Here is a 22,826-nt window from a genome sequence, read left to right on the forward strand (position 1 = left end):
ACTCGATAAGACCGCAACCTAGTAGTAGTGTTCGAGTCCAACTTCGAATTTGCTACGTAAGTGTTACTCTGTCCCAGCAATCCGTACGCTACAGGCTGCCTTCCTTGTGGCGGCATGTGGGAGGATTGGATAACGAGGAGATCGAGGGAAGCAAGATTAGTGTCCTTGGATTAAACGAGAGAGGGAGAGATGCAGTCTACAGAACGCGACATGACGATAATAGCACAAATGATGGGGGAGATGATACTACAGTGTGTAAGACGAGGCCTGCAAAGCACGACATTCGATCCTTCCTTCACGACAGATGGAAACTTCCTACACCTTCCCGCATCGCCGTCGCCAACTTCTCTGTCATAACCTGCTTCGACGAGTACTCAGGGAGCTTGAGGTAGTTGACGCAAGTCATTACGCTCGGCAAGTAGTCGTTGGCAGTCAACGGCGCCTCGTGCGGCTTGCGGACTACGGTGAGCGGCGGGTTCAGCCCTTTGAAGCCTGGATTCTCGTCAGAAAAAAATCCACCTGCACATGGCTATGTAGCACAAACCTCCAATGGGAAGCTTGGGGCTTCCAGTAATGAACTGCAAGTAGCTTCGACGAGACGTGGCATCGTACTCGGACATGATCTCGATGAGATCCCGAATCGCGCGACTTTCTACATTGAAACCGTGATCGGCCTTCAGAGTCTCGCTCAGAGCTTCCAAAAATGTCAGCAAAGGAACCAAGGCGTAACAGAGGATTGAACCCACTCTCGATACTCCAGTCTTCGTCCGCATTCCCGAACAGCATCGCCAGCTCGTCGCAAGTGAATGCTTGAAGATCCGAGATGGGGAAGACCTTGGAGAAGCCTTCCCGGAACGCCTGAGCCTGGGCTTCGGCGCCCTTGCCAATGATGACGTCGATAACCTCTTGAATGTATTCCTCGACGTTTTCGGCAGTGACCGCAATATCCCGACCACCAGGCTGCAAACAGTGCTCAGATATGAGTGCCACAATAACGGGGTCAAACCACGAACCTTGAGCTCGATGTCGTATCCAGGAACGGTGAAGTCAAGTCCGAGGTCGTCGATGCTGACGGTCTCGACCTCTAGATCTTCGAGGGCAGCAAGCTTGCGACGCAGCTGAAAGCATGTGAGTGATGTACTAATAAATGTCTAAAAAGACGTTCTTACCTTCTCGTTCTGACTGTTTGTTGCAGCAATGTTCTGGATCTTCGTCAATGAAGCAGCTAATTCAGGGTCCACGCGCTATGGATGTGTCAGCTTCGGCAAAACACAACGTTGCATCACACTTACACGAAGGGAATCGATTGTGCGCGGGACCTCCTCACCCAAGACGAGCTTCAAGAAGATCTTGTTGAACGACAGATCGATTATTCTCGAATCGAGCATCGCTTTGGCTACGAAGCGACCAATAACCTGGAGGATATGTGTGCGCTTCCTGTGGCATTTGTTAGATAGGTGTACTCCGAGGCGCGGCGGGATGTCGACGTACTGTATGCCCTGCTCGACGATATCCTCGGGGCTGATGGGCGCCGGGAACAGGCCGAGGGGATGGTGGACATGAGCGCCGGGCATTGTCGGGTCTGCATCGCGCCATATCTTCAAATCTCGCCTCGCGAACTCGCGCGACACCAGAGAGTAGAACTCCAGAGTGGGCCCGAGGCCGGTGCCGACCTCCTCGAAGTACTCTACCTCCAGGACTGATGAAGAAGAGCCGTACAGTTCGAAGACCTTGACGGCGGACTCAAGCAGGTGCTTCCGCATAACCCGGACCTTCTGTCGCTGTAGCCGCCCAAGCAATCCAACGCCATCGTCGCGCCGCGAGCTGTCCTGACCACGGGTCTGCTGCTGACTCTGCCACTTGAGGATGAGGCGCGCATAACCGAACGATGTTGACTGGAGGAAGTTATAGCGAGTGGCGAAGGGGAAGAGGAAGGGGAAGTGCTGCGGGAGATCAAGAGCCCAATCAGGCAGACAGGAGCTGGGAAGACGTTAGTGAAGACCAGCTTGAGCGATACACAGCACATACCTAGCAACAATCATGGGTTCTTCGAGCTGACGAGTGAGCTTCGCCGAGAGCTTGTTGTTGACGAAAGCAGATTCAGCAAGAACGCGTTTGGCCGTCATAGGTGTTGCTCTTTCGCTTTCCTGAGCATTCAGCTTGTGCAACACGCGCAACACGCGGAGAATCTTCGCATGGGGAGCGTCCTCGGGCAGAGATGACAGCGATGGAGCTGGGGAACGACTTCGTCCAGCGATTTCGTCACCACGACCTGATTCTATATTCAGAAGAAAATATCACGGATCGATCAGGCGTAGCTCACCTTCGCTATCGGGAAGGGGACCCGGTACCTTCTTGAACTTTATGCTGTAAACCCCTTGCCATATCATAGCGGGCACAAACGGCGATCCCGAGGCGCGGTGTTTCCGGAGCTCATGTTGGTGGATCGCGCCATAGACGGTGAGGTCCAGAGGCAGTTGGTGATCGTCCATGAAAAACTCCAGGTGCCAATCGGTTGGCTTTGACTTGAGCGCGGCAGCGTAAGACGTCTTTGGTGTAGAGGTGCGGGGAGTCGTAGAGGAAGACGTTGGTGCCTTGGGAGTAGGAACATGTGTGCCGTCCGGAGTCTGTGCCTCGACCTTGGAGTCTACAATGGGCTCGGTTAGTGTGACTACCAAGCGCTATAAGAAGTAGCGTACCTTCTCCCACTGAGACGTTGATGGTCCTGTCAACCGCCGCATTCTCCTCGTCGTCCACATCTTCGATGATCTGTGACCGCAAGTTGGAGGCACTGTCCTCACGCGAAAGCATGTGACGTACTTCTGCGTCTACTTCCTCGTCTGTGAAGTCTGCTGTGAATTCGTCGTCATTGACGACCGTCTCGCTAGGTGCCGGCTCAGCAGCAGACGCCACCGAGTCCCCTTCAGCGACATCAGAAGGAGCAGTCACTGACGCCTCGCCCAAACCACCGGCGCCGCTGGCAGAGGCAGGTGGAGACCCCGCCTCGCCTGCCGAAGCTGACGCTTTCTTGGCGCTTAAACGGAGACTTCTTCGTCGACTGACGCTACCGCCACCTGCAGATGACGACGCAGCCGCGCTACTCTCGGCATTGGCACCCGCAATATCAGGGAAGCCGAAGCGCGAAGATGGTGGTGTGAGACCGGACGCGGCCAGGGCGGCCAACATTCCCGAAAGCCGGGCGCCAGGGCTGACGCCAGATACGCGAGGACGTAGGTAGTCGTGGAGAGCTTGGAATGTAGCAATCGCGTGGATGGACACGATGACGTTACTGAAGTTCCGAGGGGTGTCGGTATCTTCTGCCGCCATGAGGCGAAGGCGGAGCTGACGAGCGAGAAGGGAGGGAGAGCTACGCTTCGAGTCTGTGATGATGTGTTCAGATCAAGCATATTTTATAGATAAACGAACAACCAACCATCCGCATTCTGAGCAACGCTGATCACTTCGAACGATTCCATACGCGTAAGGCTCTCTTGAAGTTTCTTCACGAAGACTGCGAACGCCGTCTGGCTACTGGAGCCCTTGGGCTTCCTCGTGGTGAAATTGCTAAAGAAAAGCTCCTGACGACGCGGCAAGGGGACTGAATCGACATTAGAAGTAGACGGTGAGCACGAAACAATGCACTCACTTGTGCGTTCCTCGGACTCGGAGAAAAATTGCAACAGGCCATCAATGACGCCGCTTTGCAAGAGCTCGAAGCTTGACACAGAGCTGCTTTGAGAGCCGAAGAGTGCCGCGAGCTCACCCAGAGCCGCACTAAGATCCTTCTCCGATGCGACAGGGTCGGTAATCCGTTCAACCAGTCGACGAAGCATCGCGAAGACATCCTCAGAACCCGCAGAGTCATCAACGGCAAGATATTTGAAGCGGATGACGCGAGCTCTAAGCGTAATGGCGTCGTCGGGTTCGATTGACAGAGACGAAAGTTTCTTGTGGCCGGGGATGGAGGTGATGACGGAGATGGGGACAGCAACGGACGATGTGACACCAGAGTCGGCGGGAGAGGGGGCTTCGGAGATGTCCTTTTCAGCGATCTTGTCTTTGTCCTTGGACTTGGTCGATGTGACAGCACGACTCGCAAGGGTCTCGATCTCATGGAAAACGCCTTCCCGACGGAATACCGGCTTGTACTCAGCCGGTACTCTGGCGAGTAGTAGCTCCACTAGTTGCAAAGCGCCAATCACCAAAGTCGGATGATCCTTAGAGGAGAGGATAGACGATGCGAAGCTCGCAACAGGGACAAACTACATGCCAATGTTAGCGATCAAAGTCGGCATCGGAGGGAAGAGTAACATACAGTGAAGACGCGCTTGAGCTCATCACCATCCAAGAAGCTGACTGCTTTGAGTAGCCCGGTCAAGGTCTTGATCCGAACAGGCGCAATCACACTTGCAGCGTAGACGTCGACGAGGATGGGGACCATGAGGTGCAGGAAGCGTCCCACTGCCTCTGGCTTTGAACGCAACATGTCCGTGCGGTCCATCGTTACCGACTCCTTGGGAAGTTGGGACAAAGAGTCTTCGGCGTCCTGAGCCGACTGAGGGTCAACGAGCATAGCATCGGCGGAGGGCTGTCCTTGATTCTCATCGGCAGGCGTCGTGGACGATGGCTCTGCGGTGCTAGCTCCCTGCGGCACAGTGCTAGAGGTCGCTACCTGACTTGATGCAGCTTGGCGCGCGGCAGCTCGATCGGCTTTTGCTTTCGCCTTCGTCATCTTGTTGAAAGCTTTCTCAGTATACGCCTTATGATCGAATACCCCGTCTACACGGCTCAAATTAGCATGCGCAGGTCGAGATCCACCCTTCCCAATGCTTACCTTTGGGGAGTGGGGGCATCAATTCGGAGACTAAACTGAGCGCTTCTTCAATTTGATCCTTCGGACGATGAGCGAGATTCTCCATGACAGTCATGTCAGCGAGGCCGCCGCCCAAACCTTGTCCACCAGCAGCGTCGCCCTGTTCGTTGAGACCGTCAGACTGCGGAGGCAAGACCCCTGTGAGGATTTGATAAAGAGTGTCGACAATGCCTGCCTCGAGCAGCACGATGGTGATCTTGGAGCTCACACGAGCAGACGTGGCGAGGGCGCGAAGGAGGAGGGTAAAGGTGCTGGGGGCGATGAGAGGAGAGCCGCCTGCAGGCAAGAGAAGCATGTTGATCGCCTGGATAAGGTCCCGGTCGACAAGTTGCTCGAGATTCTCGGGGGATGAGCGATAGTACGAGTCGATGATACGGATGACGCATAGGCAGGCGAACTCGACTAGTCGTTGGTCCGAGTAGCCAAGGCAGCTGCGAATGATGGGCCAGACGCCACGAATCATCGGGAAATGCTCGACAGAGACATTCCGGCAACAATTGGACGCAGCTTGAAGAGCCGTCCTTTGCACAGCGATAGAGAAGAAGTCAAGGTAGTTCAACAGAGCGGCAAGGCCACCCTCTCGCACGATGGAGCTGGGAAACTCTTCCGAGATCTTCTCCAAAGTCTAAGATACAAATGAGCATAAGAGATGCAGTACGGAGTGAATGCAGAAAACATACACTCAGGGTCTGCTCTGCCAAGTCGATATAGGAAATCTCGATCAACTTGCTGCAGAGGACAGGAATCGCGCCGTGGTACACGACAGTGTGGGCAACACCGGGGAGGGCTTCCATCAAGTTCGCGAGACACCTGCAGGCCAGAACTTGTGCCTCCAGATTTTCATCGCCTTGGTATGCTCCTCCACCCGCGCTCATCGCCAACGCCGCGGCAAGCGCTGCATCCTCATCCTGTTCCCCTGCCTCTTCGTCGTCGCCTTCGTCCTCATCGGTGTTCCCGGTACCACCCAGGATTCTGACGAGTTCACGAATGAAAGCTTCAACTTGGAAGGAACCGGCCAGAGTGTCCTCAGTACTGATACTCAACAGCTCGCTGAGTTCCTGGAGGGTGAGGAGACGCGTAGTGGGGTCCGCTGTAGGCTTGATGTTGTTGAGCATGGTTTTGAGTCGGCCAGAGATACCCATCATGTAGGAGCCGAACTGTCGATAGTCGCCGAAGATGGACATTGCAGACGCCTCGCCAGTGAGTCCACCGAGCGTGGCTGCCAGATCGCGGTCAGCCTCGTCGTCATCGTCTTCATCATCCCCTCCGCCCCCTTCATGAACGTCCTCGTCGTGGTCCTCGTCCTCCTCTTCATGCCCTTCTCCGCGGAGCTCGCCTTCGGCTTGGACACACTCCGCATCGACCATCTCCACATCCTCGTCTCCAACGCGAGATGAGCTTGCAGCCGTCATCGCGTTCTTGCTCTTCGTGACGACTTTGCCCTTGCCTGACGATGCGCTGAGGGGTGAGGAAAGTGGCACATTGGGGTTAGGATGCCATGCAGAGGGCTATATGCGCTCATCACATACCGAGTCTTCCTGGTCATATCAGATGCAGTCTGCGAGTCCGTTCGTGGTCTGAGGGAGTAAGCACTGGTAGCGCGACGTAGTTTCTTAGAAGCAGAGGATGTCGCAACAGGGTTCTCGTCTTCGGAGTGGTCTTCTGGAGCGGCGCGCTTCTTGCCTTTGGTGTCCTTTGGAGGTTCGTTGATGGTGAGGGCGGAGGTGGCAGGAAGGGTGGAGCGGCGGGTACTGCAGTCATGCCAGTGAGTACCAGTATGCATCCGAGATGGCACGCACGCACCGTTTGGTCCCTCTAGCTTCGTCAGGTACCTCTCGCCCCTTGCCTTTGTCACGGGAACGCTTCGTCGGGGTGGGGATAGAGACTGCAGAAGAATCGGGTTGGGGGCGTTGGTTCTGTCTCTCCTTCTGTTTCGCGGCCTTGACTCTTGCGCTCGTGCGCAGGACCTTGGGCTCGGAGGATTCGGGTTGAGATGGCTCTTCGGGGTGCGCGGAGATGGGACTGCTGCTACTAGTCGCTGCTTGAGGCTGGGTAGAGTCCATTTAGTGCATGCAGCGAGCCATCGATCCCCTTTCGGTAGGCTATCGAATGAAGAGAGACAGGAAGTGGTCAATAGCGTAGGGTACCATCCTCGCCACACGTCCTTTTCCGCACTCTATACAGGTTTGAGCTCCGCTTCAATATGTCTTACTCAGCGTTGACTCCTCGTTGCAGTGCTTATTACGCCCCTTATTGGGGCCCCTTTAGGCTCTCAACACGTACAATCGCGAATATTACATTAGTCCATCTAGACCGTCTCTTCCGTCGCGTCCCCGAGACAGGGGGCCTATTTGGTCGCCCTGAGTACCATGTCCTCTAATGTGATCGCCCTGTACTCTCCGCTACCATCTAGAGCCCAAACTGCGTCGTCCTGGACGTAAACTAAGACGCCTCCCTTCCCGTCGGCGCCCGGGGAGACGCGATAAAGTGGCATTCGGGATTTCTCGTGCGCCTTGCCGGTGGGAATGAAGAGCAGGTTGTGGGTTGATGCATAGTCTTCCACGATTGACCTGAAGGTGATCTCTTGGACGCGCGCAGGACGCGATTTGGTCTTTGCTTGGGTGGACGGAACAGCGGTGCCGAGAGGTACCGTATGATCGGGGCGAGGGAGTCGGGTCGGGGCATCGGGCCCGAGTTCCAGCGCCTTGTTCACAAGCTGCAGAGCGCGTGTGAAGCCCCGGGTGACTGTTGGTGTCGCTCGTACGGTCTCCGAGAACGTTTTCTCCTTCCAATGCTTGTACCACTCGCCGACCTCGTTGAGATCCACGGTCGGCTGGATGAGCCAAATGTAGAGCGCGTCGAGGAACTTGGGGAAGAACTCTTTTTCGAGGATCTGTGCGAGTATGGTTGGTCTGAAGAGCCCGTCCCAGGCAAGCACGTCGAGGATTGGTTGCATGTCTTGCTGACGTGGATTGACTCGGAAGTCTTCCCGGAGCCGTGCGCCGAGCTTGGGCACAACGTACTTGAGCAGCATCGAGTCCCACTCGCCCACGTCGAAGACCTATAATGACAGCATTAGACCCTACTCAACACCAATCGCCCAAGCGCACTCACATCCTTCCACACGCCCAAGTCATGCGGGATGGCGTCTCCGGTGTTCCATGACCGAAGCAAGCTCTTGATCTTTCGCCGTGCGTCGCCGAGCACTTCCTCGAGGCGAAGACCGACGTGCGGAAGCCAGGGGAATACCAATGTTTGCAAAGGCACATGGCTTTTGCGAGGATGCCAGTCGGCGACCGCTTTCTGGACTTTGGGGAGTACCAGCTGATCGAAGAAGTTGTCCCGGACAAACGGAGGCATGAACGTCGACCATGCCTCGTACAAACGCACGGCGGGCTGAGGATCTTCCGGGGACCAGTCGTTGTTCAAGGCGGATCGTATTCGAGGCAGCCACGTATTCCACAAGAGACTCTCATATGGTGTCATTGGCTTTTCCCTGCAAAGTGATCAGAACCATCATGTCCCAATCTGATGAGCACACGTACTCCATGCCGGGTGTGGACACAATTGTACTATTGCCGTACACCTGCACTTGATTTGGAGCGGCCTCATTGAGCCCGCCCATCTTAAGGGCACGTCTCCACAGCCGGAAGTTGGAAGTGAATGCAGTTGGCTCTTCAAGCGGCTTCCATTGATTGAGCATCCTTCGAATCTGCCCGCGGGGTCAGCTTACGGGCCGCGTGAAAGCAGAAGCGAAAGACAACTCACCACAGGGGCGATAGCCGCGACAACCACCTCATCCATGCGATAACGATCAAACTCCCGAGCATGTTGACCAAGCAGCTTGTCGAACCCACTGACGAAAGGCTCCAGCGACGCTTCGTACACCGACGCTGCTAGCCTGGCCTGTTCGTTGATCTCGCCCACGACGATATTCATCTGTTGCATACGCGCGATCACTGTGGAGAAGTGAGTATGCGTTACAAAGGGATGGAGGTTGTACTCGCGTTCGGCTTCATCGTCTACCTGTTTCCGCAAACGAGCGTCCTCTGTGTGAATCCACCTCTTTCGCTCTTCAAGTGCACGGGCCTCCTTGACCAAACCGCCGAGATCGGTACGGCAAGACTCAGAGATGAGTCGAAGATTGTGTCTGATCTCAGGTAGGCGCGTGGGATCCGTGCTGGGCGTCCATGAGGCAATCGAGACGTCGGCAAGCGAGGACACCTCTCTCAACTGCGAAACGGTCTAGTCAGCCTGCCGCCAACTGAGAAGTGCGTCGAATCCACGTACCGTTGCACCGGTAGCGTCGATTATAGGCCCTACACCGGCTTGGGGCGTGTCGGGCCCGGCTTCAGCAAGAATTTGCTCGTACGTCTTGTGTTCGACGCGCGTTTTAACCTTCTTGGGCTTCTTCCAGGCCTCTGTGCGGGCCTCTTGGGCTTTCGCGGCCTTGCGGGCCTTGCGAGCTGTAGTTTTCGACTGCTCATCGTCGTCACTGACAATTTCGCCGCGCCGCCGCGCCTCGGCCTTGGACTGTTCGGTCTTCTCCTGAAAGCCCTTGAAGGCGAGACCCATACCTTTCGGACGTGGCTTGCTTTCCACAGGAGTCACAATCCCTTGTCCCTCCGTACCCAGGCCTTGACCCATCTCCCAACCCATCTTCTGCAACATACGGGAACCGAATCCGCCTGAAATCTTGCTGAAGTGAGCGCGCTCATTCGCATTGAGAGGAGTTGTGGAGCGAGATGTTCCCGAGTTGCTGCCGGCCTTAGGAAGGAAAGAACGTCGCGTGCGATCTGCACCAAAAGCGGTTGGGAAGTCTTCTAACGCGACTGGTGCAGGTGACGGAGACGCGGAGGAAGAAGCGAGCGCCGGAGTGGAAGTGGAGGAGTCCGTGGGGCGCTGCGACCCAATTCCGCCTCTCGCGAAGACCGGAACAGAGCCATCAGAGGTGCCCTTGGTGAATGCAGAAGATAGTGAGGCACTTCCTATACCAGCCTTGGAGAAAGACGGAGTCGAAGTCGATTTCGAGGACCCAATCCCGCCCTTCCCTGCTCCGAGTCCAAGTCTTCCAAACCGTGGTTTCTGCTCCTCCTCTTCAACAACGGCAGGAGACGGCGATTTTGAGTGTCTCACATCGGAGTCTTGCTCGTCAGAGTCTTCATCCATTTGTGCGTCTTCAGAAGAGTCACGAGCCTCTTCCATGTCGACATCCTCGCCGAGCGTGACTATCGTATTGGAAGAGACGAAAGCAGGAGCTTTCGCCCGAGTCTTGGCCTTCCGTTTGGCAATCGCAGGATCTTCTTCGTCATCGTCGCTACCAAAGACACCGTAAATGGCATCTTCCTTTGCGTTACTCTTGGTACGTTTCCGCTTGTAGGGATTCTCGAAGAGCTGACGTTCGGCGCGCGCGTCGGGGTCATTGTCGTTGTATTCGAGTTCGTCATTATCAGAAGACGGAGACGAGTCCGATTCGTCATCGTCAAGAAACTCACGCTTTCGCCTCGCCATTGTTTCGGGGTATGTGGAAGCAGAGAATATGTGAGTGGTCGGAGTGTCTTCGCTACTGTCCGACAACTCGACTCGCCTGCCACCACTTGTCACGTGGTTCAGCGAATAGGCGCTGATTCTGTTGGCACTCCGACTGATGGCATTTCGGCGATGACCGAGGCCCTGAACGCTATCCAAGTTTTGCAACGCTCGCTGTAGCAAACGAGGCCAACGCCGCCGCCAACGTCAAGACCGCAAGACATCCAACATGGTGAGTGTCACCTTGCTCGTTGCATTGGCTGCCTGTGCAAATGGCGTGAAGGAATGGTTGGTCTGGGTGGTGTCGATGGATGGATGGAGCCGATAGCTTCTGGATGGCATGGGACTTCGCGATCCTACCGTTGTCCTTCTCCTGGCTGATTCAAGACCCCTTCCACTTAGGCCCGTGGACCCAAAAAGCATTTGAAGCGTCTCGCCGCGCCGTCCTCATGGATGCTGGACAAGCTCAGCGGCACCTACGTGCGTTCCTATCCTCGGTGGCCTTGTCCCTGTTTCCTTACGGTGTTTACGGGACATGTAGGCCCCTCGCCCTTCTCCTGGTCCCCACAAGCTCCGCGAATCCCTTCCTCTCACCATCTTCCTTCGTAACCGCCTCAAGTATGCTTTGACTGGCAAGGAGGTGTTGTCGATTGTCATGCAGCGCCTGATCAAGGTCGACAACAAGGTCCGGACCGACCCCACTTACCCGGCGGGCTTCATGGGTCAGTCTTTTCCCCTTTCAGCTGAGCTAGGAATTTTCTCACCATAGCGTCTGCAGATGTCATTTCGATTGAGAAGTCTGGCGAGCACTTCCGTCTCCTCTACGACGTCAAGGGTCGTTTCACCATCCACCGCATCACCCCCGAGGAGGCAACTTACAAGCTCCTCAAAGTGCGCAAGGTCGCAATTGGAAACAAGGGTGTCCCCCATATTGTCACCCACGACGGCCGCACCATTCGCTACCCCGACCCTCTGATCAAGGTCAACGACACCGTCCGTTTCGACCTCGAGCAGGGCAAGATCACCGACTTTGTCAAGTTCGACACTGGCAACCTTGCGTTCATCACCGGTGGCCGCAACAGGGGACGCTGTGGTGTCATCACACACCGTGAGAAGCACGTCGGTGGCTTCGACATCGTTCATGTCAAAGATTCCATGGAGCGCACTTTCGCTACGCGGCGAGTATGATATCCCTGTCCTCCTAGTCTGTTGCTCATCTTTGATTAGGATTTCCAACATCTTTGTCATCGGGGAGGGCATCAAGGCGTGGGTTTCCCTGCCCAAGGGCAAGGGTATCAAGCTCACTATTGCGGAGGAGCGCGATGTCCGGAGGAGACAGCGTGCCGCCGAGCAATAGACGTTGGGCTTGTATCGTATCCCTGCTATGTTTACGCTCATCACCTATCCTTGCATGCCTATGCACTCGACTGTATGCCACTAGTACGCCACCAAAAACTTTGCATGCATGGCACTTGTATCAAAAGGTCTATTCATCGCTCCAGGACGCGTGACTTGTCGCCACGGACTGGCAACGTATACATTGTCGGCAAGGCCCGCAAACGCAGGTTCCACTTCAGGGGCCACAGGCCAGGAGATTTATGAGAGGTGGCCACCGACCACGAACGCGCATGTTCTCACTTGTATGATCACCGCGCGAGTGCATACATAACGTCGCAGCGCGGGACCGCCACAGGGTGTACGCATTCACCGTGACTCCGAGCGCCTGGAGGTGGCGCGAGATTAGCCGATCCTTTCCCTTCGGACTTCACCTTCCTGTATCCCCGACAACTCTCTCTCCCTTCCTCGAGCATCTGTAGCTTAATCGTATCCATTAATCCGGAGCCTATACTGCTGTTCGTCACACTAGTGCGATTTCCAGTGAAATCAATGGCAAGCGTGAAGAAACGCAAACAAACACCCCAGTCATCAACGTTGCTCGACTTCTTCGGGAAAGCAAAGAATACAGGCAACACGATAAACGCGAAGAAGCCGCGTTATACCACACGAAATCGCTCTCATCCCAGGCGCGAGACAGCCGGCGACGTGATTGTTATTGACTCGTCGGACGACGACGACGACGACAATGTAAAAGTTTCGTCAGCGCGACCTGCTCCCAAAGCCTTGCAGCCATCAAGGAGAGCCCTCTCCGCAAGTGGCTCGGGCACCAGAGAGTCTCCAGTGCTCACGGATCTGAGTGCGTCTCCTTACTTTGCCACTGTGCTCTTCACAGACCATCCCAGGTGCAGGTCCTAATTTAACGGAGGAAGCCAGCAGTATCGCGAGTACATTTGGTCTGCCCTTGCTATTGATGCCCACCGCGCCTACTGCTTCTTGTTCCCCTTCAAAGCAAGAACAGTCCGCACCCCAAGCTTCATCATATGCCGGCTGTTCGCATGGTCTTCTTGTCCCCAACTCCGTCACCGCAAGCGCAAGTATATTAGAACAGACCGAATTTACACAGGAGGATGGGGTTTGGGCGATGGGCGACGACGAGATGGAGTTGGTCGAGGAAACCCAGGTCAAGACGGGGGACGGGCCTTCGGTCGATATCGACCTCACTCTGGATGAGGACGGACCATTCCCTGACGACGCACCCGTGGACAAATGCCCTATTTGCGAGAGACGTTTGCTAGGAATGAGTCCCATGGTGCGTGGTTTCGACTTCTTCGTCACGCATTAGCTTATGCGGCGACATAGGAGGTGCACATCCATGTCGAAGAATGCCTGAATGCTCCCCCTTCCCATAATGTCGACTCACCCGATGTCCCGTCGTCTTCGACTCCGATTAAGAAGCCCATGTTTCCCATGCCCACGCCGCAGAACACTCTCAAAGACGCCTCCGCCTCCTCTAGGAACTCCGCCAAGCAGAAGTCCGCCGATGGCGACATTTTCTCCACGCTCATGACCTCTTTCAAAGAGAACGAGGCATGGAAAGAGGCCTCCACCGCCGAAGATCGCAACTTCCGCCCCACGAAGTCCAACGGAGGTCGTCGGAAGACACCGTTCTACAAGATCATGCAGGGCATGCCCATCGCGGTAGACGCGTTCCGATACGGAGCCATTCCCAACGTCAAGGCATACTTCCTGACGTAAGTGAACACGCGGCTTGCAGAGGTGTTTTGCTCATTAGTCATGCCAGACATGCGCATTCCGACCATTATACCAACCTCTCCGCGAAGTGGGATAACGGGCTCATATACTGCTCCGAATGCACTGCGAACCTGATTACCCACATGCTCGGCGTCGATCCGAAGTGGATACGCCCCTTGGCAATGAACTCTACGACAATCATTCCAGACACCGGAGGCGTTCAAGTTACGCTTATTGAAGCGAACCACTGTGTGTGCTCTCTCGTCCTTCCTTGCGCTGTTCTCACAGTACTCTCTAGGCCCGGGGTCATGTCTGTTTCTTTTCGAAGGCAAGCAAACTGTGGATGCAGGGGACAGTGCATACAAGTCACAGTACATCGGTTCACCCAAGGTGTTTCGATACCTTCATTGCGGTGATTTCCGAGCGTGTCCGCAACATGTCATGCACCCAGCCGTCAAAGGAAAGCACATCGACCACGTTTACCTAGATACCACTTATCTCGACCCAAAGGCGAGTCGGTTGCCGTCCAGCGAGGTGCTGAGATTGACCTATTCACAGTACTGCTTCCCACCTCAGCCTTTGGTCATCTCTGCCTGTGCCGAGTTGTCAGCACGCCTCGTAAGAGGTGTGGGAGCAGAAGTACAACCCACCAATGATGGCAAACCTCGGACGATGACGGGATGGTTCACGAGGATGGACAAGGGAGACAAAGGAAAGGAGAAGCAGACGGATTTGTCACAGAGGACTCTGGTGGTCGTGGGGTGAGTGGAAAGATGCGTAGACTATGACTTGGCCAGCTAACTTGTTTTCAGCACCTACTCCATCGGCAAGGAGCGGATCGTCAAAGGTGAGCCCTTCGTCGACGACGAGTCGGGATAAATATTCATGTCTTTTATAGCCATAGCGAAGGCCCTGGAAACGAAGATTTACTGTGATTCGCGCAAGGCCGCCATTCTGCGCTGCGAGTCCGACCCAGACCTTGAAAGCATGTTAACAACCGATCCGATGCGCGCCGGCGTCCACCTGGTCCCTCTCGCCGTCATAGCATCCGACCGACTCGAGCAGTACATGGAGCGCTGGAAGGGGGTGTACACCAAAGTCATCGGCTTCCGGCCCACGGGATGGACGTACGTCGCAGTCAGCACGCTTCGCTCGCCTCGGTGGGGTGCTGATCATTCCTGTAGATTTTCCGCCCCCTCCGGCACTGACACTCTCCCTGCGATCTCGACGGTGCTCGCACGTGCGCAGAGCCGCACGTTCACGCACGTGAATCTGCAACCCCAGCGCAACTCAAGTGCAACTTTGCAAATCTACGGGGTGCCGTACTCGGAGCACAGCTCGTTTTTCGAGCTCACCTGCTTCGCGCTCTCGCTTGACTGGGGCCGCATGATCGCGACGGTGAACGTGGGGAGCGAGTCGTCGCGGGGCAAGATGGCAAAGTGGATCGAGCGCTGGGATGCTGAGCGGAAGAAGCGGGGCAAGGTTGAGGTCGTGCACTACAGGGCTCCCGAATATTGGTAGTCGTGACTGGTATGATTACCTCCTGGATTCTATCATGCATGTGGGTTGTCAAACGTGAATAAGTGACACTTGAAGTCGTCCACGAAGTCTCCGTTGAGGTGAGTGATGATCAGTCACACGATGTTATGCATATTCATTGAGAATATTGTTAGTCCATGACTGGAGCGGGCGCTGCAGTTGGCAACGAGGCTAAAATGAGGCTGCCCTGGCCATCGGAGATACTTACTACTACCATTAGGTCCAACGTCGGCATCCGCCAACACCGATCATCTCGCTACGCATACACCGAACATATGGATAGGATTTCCGACGCCTAGAAACGTCCCTTTTGAAGTACAAATCAGACTTTTCGCACTCCCATTACTCTGTGCGTCCTTTTTCTGATTCTCCATATCTATAAACGTCTCATGTCCCGTCCTGCATCTCAGCATGAGTGGGCACGAGCCGCATACTGTTCATAACAGTCACCCGACATTGATGCGCCTCCCGTCCGCTCGGCGAAATTCATCCGCCTCGCCAGCTTCGGCTTGAAACAAGTGCCGCTGGCGGAGTCAGGCATATATAGAGCCTTGTAAGCCACAACGCTCCCTCGGATCCTCAACGTTCGCCTCGACCACAAACTGCAATGGCGCGCACGCTCTTCGCTTTCTTCCAGCTCGCTGCAGTCGCTACCCTCGCGAGCGGCCTCGTGACAGCCGACAAGCGCGCGACGGGCGGGTACGTCCAGCCCGCGTCGGGCACCGCGTCGTTCACGCACTACTCCGGGTGCTCGCAGCCTGGTACGTTCTCGTGCATCTTCCACATCCGCCCTACCATCCCATGCGTGCATCGTTATGTACTGACCATTGCTTGTCACCAGCGTGCGGTATCGCCGCCTCGGGCTACACCGCTGCGATCTCGCAGCTCTCGTTCGGCGGTGTACCCGGCTTGGGTCCCGGTGACGCGTGCGGCCGCTGCTTCGCGCTCACAGGGACCTCCGACCCATACTCGCCCGCTTACACTGGTCCGTTCGGGCAGTCGATCGTCGTAAAGGTGACGGACCTCTGTCCGGTGCAGGGCAACCAGGAGTGGTGCGGGCAGTCGAGGAGCAACCCGAACAACCAACACAACGAGCCAGTGCAGTGCGTCTTCCCCACCGTCATCGCATCCCCATTTCCGCTCCCGTCGTCATTTCCGCCGTCCCCGAGGCGCTGACACGGTTTGCTTGCAGCTTCGATATCTGCGACGATACGGGCGGGTCCGCGAAGTTCTTCCCTTCGGGCCACGGGGCGCTCACCGGGAAGTTCACGGAGGTCTCGTGCAGCCAGTGGTCTGGCTCTGATGGGTCGCCGCTGTGGAATGGCGCGTGCATCAAAGGCGAGTCGGCGGGGCTCTGGCCCGCGGTCGGCTGCGGCAACCAAGGTGAGTTTTGCATGTTCTGGTCCCGTGGAGGTGATTTCTGACCCGCGTATGTCCCGCGGAGGCACCGCGCCCTGAACACGGGGTGGAGGACTTACGTGGACGGCGCCGGATTGAGTTGCCTTTGTATATGTGTATATCATGCGCGCGGATGTGCGTTGGAGAAAGGTCGGAAAATAGTATGCGTTGGTCGCAGTACCTCGGGCTGTCACTGCACGTGCATACAACGACGAGGTTTGAGAGGGATGAAGAAGGAAGCTCATGTATACATCCATCGATCTCACCTTGCGTGGCATCTCGCCCACATCAGGTCTTCACGTCTTCCATCACAGCTTCGCCGTCGAGCTCTCGGCTGGACCGATCATGCAGCTTTCGAACGAGCCAGATGGTGGCTGCCGTGGCCCAATCGCTTTACGACCAGGGTCATTTCCACCGCAACGACACGGTGAACAGGGGTCTTATACCGAGGACTTCGACCATTCGCTTGATCTAATCGTCTTCTGAGCGCAGCGAAGGAGTAGACGCCACTGCAGCTGAACGATGTGGGAAAATGATGGATGAAGCGTTCACGCGTTCACGTTCATCGCCGGCGCTTTTGTTTGTTCTTCTGTGCGGTGACACAACCTGGACATTCTAAACGTAGGCGACCAACCTGTCGCTGTCGCATTTCGAGAACTGTGCGGTCACGTTGAGGTGAGTTCTACATCTCCATCCATATCTCCTGGACACTAGCATGTACCGTGAGCAACCACCAATCCCAGACTTCGATTTTTCGTGCCATATGCCTTCTAGTGCGTACAGCCGCCTCAGGTAGTGCGCAGGGATCCGCATGGTCACTCATTTTAATTGCTCCACTTCCGTGCTTCTCTTCACTCTTCAATGCGCAGAGACCGGCATTAGAAGGCCGTTTTGAGATAGTTGAGTCTTCTTTCTTTCTCCCGGCTTCTAGGAGCGTTGTGGGGTGCTTCCCTGCCCTGTCCCCGCCCTACTCTTCCATCTCATCTTCAACACACCGCACTCCCACTAGTTGGAAGGCTGAAGAACGGGCAATCTATCATGACCACTCGCCGCGTATGGAAAGTTGTTCGCGCAGCGGGAGCTCCCTCCACTCAGCGCCGTCCACCCCCGCAGGGAGGAGTCACTGGTGACGGTCACTCGGAGATCGACGAAAGGTCGGCTTCGTCTTCCCTGTGTGGCGTTAAGCGAGGCTGATGCTGTTCCGGCGTTTGATAAGAGGCCTTCCGGTGGCCCTCCCTTGTGGTCGAGGGAGCCCACTCCTCTACCTACTACCGCAGTATCTTCTGTCGAGAAACACCTCTTCGAAACCACCGTTAGGCAGTTGCAGCGAAGCTTACACCCCGATCACGGCTCCGTGGCTCAAAGTTCAACTGAGATTCATGAATCGCTCCACCTCACGGGAATATAAGGGCTGCTTTCGACGAGCGGATTGTCAGCACTCTCAGCCTATTCGTGAACATGTCCACCAACGCCACAGCTGACGAAGTAGCAAGCATCATCGCTGAGTATGCGGCAGAGTGAGGGTCTCGCGACACATGCTGATGTTTCTACGTGCTGATCGGTTTGCAATGTTAGGGCGACCGCAAACTACTGTGGGATCGTAGGAATTGGTGCGGGTTCTGGATTTCCCGATGAACACGCTCACCAACGAACCGCCGGCACGCCGCCGACAGTTCTTATTATCTATGACTACACGATTACCTTCGGTCGGGAGGTAGACTTGTTCTGGACGAAACGGTTCTCAGGAGCAACAGTGCTTTTCATCGCGAACAAGTACATTTCGCTCATCAACCATCTCTTCGATCTATCGCTGTTTCTTCCGATTAGAGTATCCGATCGAGTGAGTCTTGATCTAGTTATCCTTCAATGACCGCCTGCTGAATGGTTCAAGACGTACGTGTGGATACATGTCAAGTGGCTTCCACACTCCATTCACTCTCAATATTCAGCTGCGACCTACATGCGAAGTTGTTCTCTTCTGTTGACTATCTGCAATACGTACCTTGGGCAGGTGAGCGCTTTGACATGACTATAGTTGCCAGAGTAAACGAAAACGGATGCAGCTTTCTCCGGGCTTCGTGCCTTCGCGCTCTGTAAAATCTGGATATTGTCCATCTCCATAGCCCTTCTGTCCCTCGTCCCTCTTGGCGTAAACTTCGTAGGTTCTTGGTCAATGGTTGACGGTGGTATGGAAATAATTTCATGAGCCTTTCCGCAGAGTGTCAAGATATACGGAGTTAACGACCCCGATGCGGGAACGTGCGTTATGGGCGAAGACCTCTCCTCGGCAGATGCAATGAAGTAAGTTCTCCGCCCAGAACGTATATTGGGTCGTGAACTAACTTCCTCGCCGAAGATGTGTGTAAAGCTTACAGACCTTGTTATCCACCCGGCTGACGACAGTTGCGTGCCAGTGACGATTATTTCTCGATCATGTTTAATTGCCGCCGACGTGCTCCTCATTGCCGTCACCTGGATATACATCCCTCGACGAAACATATCAAACATATTTCGACGTAACAATGCCCCTCTGGTGGACATTTTGCTGCGAGATGGTGAGCATTGCTCTTTGTCACTGTATCTTTCGCTCCCTCACTCGATTTCATTCAGGTTCTTGGTATTTCTTGTGAGTATTTACATAGACTCGTTCTTCCGGCCTCAACATCATCCTCAAGGTTATGCCGTTGTTCAGGATCCTCTTGGTGCTGAACGTGCTGCACCTTGCCTTCACTCTCACATCGGTGAGCGCTAACGTGGACTCAACCTTCCCCTGAATGACCGACTGCCTGTTTCTCGCAGACCAGTGAAATCACATATTTCACCGAACCGTATGTATCCTGACCGGCAATCCTCCGAGCTGGGCTGACTATACCCTTTTTATCAGACTGACTGCAGTCTTGGTATCTCACTTCCTCCTCGATCTCCAAGCCACGACCCGGAGCGCCGTGCGCATCCACGGCTCGAACCTCTCACCAGATGAGCCCACGCTCGACACCCGCTCCGTCTACTTCGCGCAGGTGGTGGGCACCCTCGGATCGACCCTCGACGGTCCCCTGCCACTCTCTCCAGAGTCCTCCGCGAACACGGACTCAACGACGGAGCTTCGCACCTTCTCCGACAATTCGGACGACACGGAGGCCCAGGGTGGGCGAAGCGCTGTGGCTGCTCCTGGCTGTGCGTGACGTTCGCAGAACGCGTGGACGCGGAGCAAACTTTAGACGCAGCCGACGCCGCGTTTCTCGGGCCCGGGGATTCAAGTCGCGACGCTGGGCCTCGTAACTCAGTGGGCGGAGGCGCCGGCCGTGTGGATTCCCCGCAGGCGGTGTGGGCGCTGCGTCAACCCTGCAAAGGCGTGGGTGACGAAGAGGCCGGGCGCCGTTGCGAAGGAAGGACGCAGACGCTGTCGAAGCTCGACGAGTGTGGAGGAGAGGGAAGTGACAGAACCAAGACAGAACGAATGATTGCGGATGTTGGTGGCGGGTGTAGCGGGAACTTTGATAGACTTGGATGCAGGTTCGCTGGCCGCTGTGTGTATACAATCGAGGCCGGTACTGTCCGCCATCTCTCGCAAGCAGATAGTCAAGTCACCAACGGTGGGAGAGGGAATTGATGATTGCTTTGGGCATGGAAGCTCTCGTGCTGCTTGTCCGCCCGGCCCCGCCCGGATATATTCAATCTCCGCAGCAACGATCGCCAAGCCAACTTGCGTCTCCGATTGCATCCTCCTCCGCTGCCCCATTTCTTCGTGATCACAATGCCCATGGCGTCGCGCACAGAACAGTCACTATGCGCTACCATTGTGGCCATGAGGTCCCTCAAGGCTCCACATCCCTCGTTGTACAAGACAGTACTCTCCAGCCATGGACCTCCGCCGCGCCTGGGTACATACTGGTTAGCTACGCAGGGCGCCGTACGTTATCTCTGAAGTCGTGACTCGTGAGTTTTTTTTCGTCTCCTATGTGGCGGCTTTGCCCCTGACCCAAACTAGCTTTGCCTCACGCACCCACGACTGAAGCACTCACGAGGGCTCTGCCGTTTCAAATACAAGACTCGGAGAAACGCCCAGTGCCGAAGCGCTATCTCCCGCGAACGCGATGGCGCTCTGGTCGCCATTACGTCTGCCACGTTATATGTAAGGCACCCTTGGCAGTACTTTAGCCTTGCGTTCTGCACCGGCCTCCGCCCGGTCTTCCCCCCACCCCGACTCATTGCCCCGGTCACCGAACGGGCCACCGGCGTTCATGGTGCGTGCTTATTCCCAGATCTCCGCGCCCTCGGCTCACTCGGCGTACATACAAATCGCGGCGCACCCTCCGACCGCCACCGGTCCGCCCACTGCAGCTCGAGCGAGCTCGGACTGGCTGTCCCCCACAGGCGGACGTCTTCCTCCACCTCTGAATGTTGACTCCCGCTGGCTTTGACCCTGCTCTCACTGCCGCGTACCGTGACTTGTGCGTCTTCCATTCATCCACCATCTCACCCGAAAAAGGCATCAACTTTAGTCTTCTCTAGCATCGTCATCAACTACACCACTCTGGCTGCCACCGGTGCGTCTTAGGGGGAGCTTTCAATCTTGGAGTTGCTCCAGGCTGACGATTCCCCGTCTTCCAGTGTTCATGTTCTATGACTTCTTAATCACCTTTGGACAAGAAGTCACCCATTTCTGGCTCGCGCCCGTATCGGCCGCGACGTACCTCTTCTTCACAATCAAGTACCTCGCCGTTGTTGAAAAAATCCTCACGCTGTCACTGTGGGCACCGAACATGTCAAACAAAGTGAGTTTGGTGCGGTTTGTTACGACCCAATCACTGATGACCGTTGCCACAGAGGCAAGTACGCAGTTTCGCCCCACCTCAAGAAACGAGCATCATACCTTCTCCAGCTGCACATGGCTCAACAACGCTCAGTTCACTCTGGATATCCTGCAATTCGTGCCTTGGGGCGGTGAGTCGAAGCCACCACAGGTCCACGGATCCGACCATCACCCGATCTGCGTGCTGATGCGCGCTCTGGGACTGTGCAGTGTTCTCCGCGATGCGCGCGCACGCGCTCGCCCGGACCTGGGTGCTCACCGCACTGGTCTTCGTGCTATCCCTGGCGCCGCTGGGAACGAACCTCGTACGTCGGTCGGAGTTCTTCCAGGGTCGCGGCGAACCGCCCGCTTACCAATTCGGCGCCGGCAGTATTTATTCAGGTTTCAGCAAGACGGGATTGTCGACCCGCTGTACGGGTGCCAGCAGAACTTTGAGATCTCGTACCCGCATTCGGTGACAGTCAAGTGCGCGTTTCCACCGGTTATTGCACGTTGCGTCTCGCTGACTTCATCTGCTGCGGCAGATGTGTGTAAAATCCTGTTGAATTGGGTGTCGAGACACGCGCGCTAACTTTCTCGACCAGTGGTGTTGATTGGGAGGACCGGACTTGTGCTTTCCGATCTCCTCGTGCTGATCATTACATGGGCGACAATGAAGAAGAGGCACGTCAATAGGTGGGTGGAACGGAGTAGTGCGAGCTCGCGGCTTGCGGATGTGCTCCTGTTGGATGGTACGCACATTCTCCTTCGCTGTGACAACGGGGTCTGACAAAACCTCCGGCATACAGGGACGATATACTTTGTGTACGATATATACCTTCGTGTATCCACCCACCGCCACTGATGCGCCGTCGTAGCATCCTCTTCCTTCTTCACACCACCCACATCATCTTGAGCGTCCTCAAAGTGGGTACTCGTGCGCATCTTGTCTCCACACGACGCTGACCTTTCTCAGCTGTTCGGCACGGGCGGCTCGAGCAACTTCGCAATCTTCACCGAGGCGTACGTCTCTCCTCTCCCCCCACCCCTCCACGCCCGCTCACCCCGGCGCCCCGCAGCTTCTGCCCCGTGCTCATCTGCCGCTTCCTCATCGACCTCCAAGCAACGCGCACCACCCCGCGCTGTGGTGGAGGCGGCGGAGCCTCCGACGAGTCCGAGCTCACGACGTTCAACTCTACCCGGCCCGTGCTCAGCTCGCGCTACACGCTCGACGCCGACAAGGCGTTCGAGGGCTGGGCGGACTCGCGCATGGGGCCTGTAAGGTCGGAGGGCGGCGGCGGCGGCGGCGGCGGCGGCGGCAGCAGCAGCGGCAACTTTGCCAGCGGCAGCGGCACCGTGGCGGAGTCGTCGGACGCGCTCGCGTCGCGGTCGGACGCGTCGTGGGCGCGTCCGTTGTTGTATGCGGAGGTTGAGGGGCACGGGGCGTGTGCTGTGGGGAGTGGTGTGTGATTGTGCGGGTGTAGTAGCGTGACGACGCGCTGTGTAGCATATATAGACGTGTATTATAAGTTTGCATGGTGTCCGCGAAGTGTGTGGGCCGAACGAGCGTACTTCGGCTCACGCCAAGTGTGGAGAGTTTAGCTT

General features: G+C 56.0%; 8 protein-coding genes across 8 annotated transcripts; 6 read left to right on the forward strand and 2 right to left on the reverse strand.

The window, feature by feature from the left end:
* Positions 1-295: 295 nt before the first annotated feature.
* Positions 296-6,936, reverse strand: BXZ73DRAFT_38598 (uncharacterized protein; the record flags this gene model as incomplete). Its single annotated transcript, XM_048018226.1, has 18 exons — positions 296-492; positions 545-694; positions 747-960; positions 1,014-1,118; positions 1,170-1,244; positions 1,293-1,437; positions 1,492-1,980; positions 2,029-2,272; positions 2,324-2,647; positions 2,700-2,769; positions 2,821-3,380; positions 3,434-3,598; positions 3,647-4,262; positions 4,316-4,779; positions 4,835-5,498; positions 5,554-6,331; positions 6,403-6,624; positions 6,677-6,936. The coding sequence occupies 18 exons, from the start codon at positions 6,934-6,936 to the stop codon at positions 296-298; spliced, it is 5,742 nt and encodes a 1,913-aa protein (XP_047882958.1).
* Positions 6,937-7,220: 284 nt separating this feature from the next.
* BXZ73DRAFT_86568 (TFP11-domain-containing protein) lies at positions 7,221-10,384 on the reverse strand (the record flags this gene model as incomplete). The annotated part of the gene is made up of 6 exons (XM_048024248.1): positions 7,221-7,934; positions 7,988-8,369; positions 8,419-8,585; positions 8,642-8,832; positions 8,881-9,106; positions 9,164-10,384. 6 exons carry the CDS (start codon positions 10,382-10,384, stop codon positions 7,221-7,223), a joined length of 2,901 nt encoding a protein of 966 aa, XP_047882959.1.
* A 247-nt stretch (positions 10,385-10,631) lies between these two features.
* BXZ73DRAFT_86569 (40S ribosomal protein S4) lies at positions 10,632-11,759 on the forward strand (the record flags this gene model as incomplete). Its single annotated transcript, XM_048024249.1, has 5 exons — positions 10,632-10,634; positions 10,805-10,882; positions 10,944-11,124; positions 11,181-11,580; positions 11,630-11,759. The coding sequence occupies 5 exons, from the start codon at positions 10,632-10,634 to the stop codon at positions 11,757-11,759; spliced, it is 792 nt and encodes a 263-aa protein (XP_047882960.1).
* Positions 11,760-13,207: 1,448 nt separating this feature from the next.
* On the forward strand, positions 13,208-15,013 carry BXZ73DRAFT_86570 (DRMBL-domain-containing protein; the record flags this gene model as incomplete). The annotated part of the gene is made up of 7 exons (XM_048024250.1): positions 13,208-13,491; positions 13,542-13,741; positions 13,791-14,002; positions 14,051-14,253; positions 14,305-14,339; positions 14,391-14,619; positions 14,677-15,013. The coding sequence occupies 7 exons, from the start codon at positions 13,208-13,210 to the stop codon at positions 15,011-15,013; spliced, it is 1,500 nt and encodes a 499-aa protein (XP_047882961.1).
* A 625-nt stretch (positions 15,014-15,638) lies between these two features.
* BXZ73DRAFT_95962 (endoglucanase V-like protein) lies at positions 15,639-16,489 on the forward strand (the record flags this gene model as incomplete). Its single annotated transcript, XM_048026949.1, has 4 exons — positions 15,639-15,792; positions 15,873-16,134; positions 16,224-16,414; positions 16,476-16,489. 4 exons carry the CDS (start codon positions 15,639-15,641, stop codon positions 16,487-16,489), a joined length of 621 nt encoding a protein of 206 aa, XP_047882962.1.
* A 1,398-nt stretch (positions 16,490-17,887) lies between these two features.
* BXZ73DRAFT_38142 (uncharacterized protein) lies at positions 17,888-19,611 on the forward strand (the record flags this gene model as incomplete). Its single annotated transcript, XM_048018131.1, has 9 exons — positions 17,888-17,946; positions 18,005-18,039; positions 18,103-18,273; positions 18,321-18,440; positions 18,493-18,587; positions 18,648-18,730; positions 19,122-19,182; positions 19,229-19,257; positions 19,314-19,611. The coding sequence occupies 9 exons, from the start codon at positions 17,888-17,890 to the stop codon at positions 19,609-19,611; spliced, it is 951 nt and encodes a 316-aa protein (XP_047882963.1).
* Positions 19,612-20,827: 1,216 nt separating this feature from the next.
* On the forward strand, positions 20,828-21,776 carry BXZ73DRAFT_95964 (uncharacterized protein; the record flags this gene model as incomplete). Its single annotated transcript, XM_048026950.1, has 8 exons — positions 20,828-20,880; positions 20,942-20,976; positions 21,041-21,204; positions 21,257-21,262; positions 21,337-21,373; positions 21,453-21,547; positions 21,613-21,707; positions 21,767-21,776. The coding sequence occupies 8 exons, from the start codon at positions 20,828-20,830 to the stop codon at positions 21,774-21,776; spliced, it is 495 nt and encodes a 164-aa protein (XP_047882964.1).
* Positions 21,777-21,894: 118 nt separating this feature from the next.
* BXZ73DRAFT_95965 (uncharacterized protein) lies at positions 21,895-22,691 on the forward strand (the record flags this gene model as incomplete). The annotated part of the gene is made up of 5 exons (XM_048026951.1): positions 21,895-21,973; positions 22,031-22,046; positions 22,100-22,148; positions 22,198-22,244; positions 22,301-22,691. 5 exons carry the CDS (start codon positions 21,895-21,897, stop codon positions 22,689-22,691), a joined length of 582 nt encoding a protein of 193 aa, XP_047882965.1.
* Positions 22,692-22,826: the final 135 nt, after the last annotated feature.

Source organism: Epithele typhae, assembly GCF_022376455.1.
Source record: "Epithele typhae strain CBS 203.58 chromosome Unknown BXZ73scaffold_2, whole genome shotgun sequence".
Taxonomy (NCBI): domain Eukaryota; kingdom Fungi; phylum Basidiomycota; class Agaricomycetes; order Polyporales; family Epitheliaceae; genus Epithele; species Epithele typhae.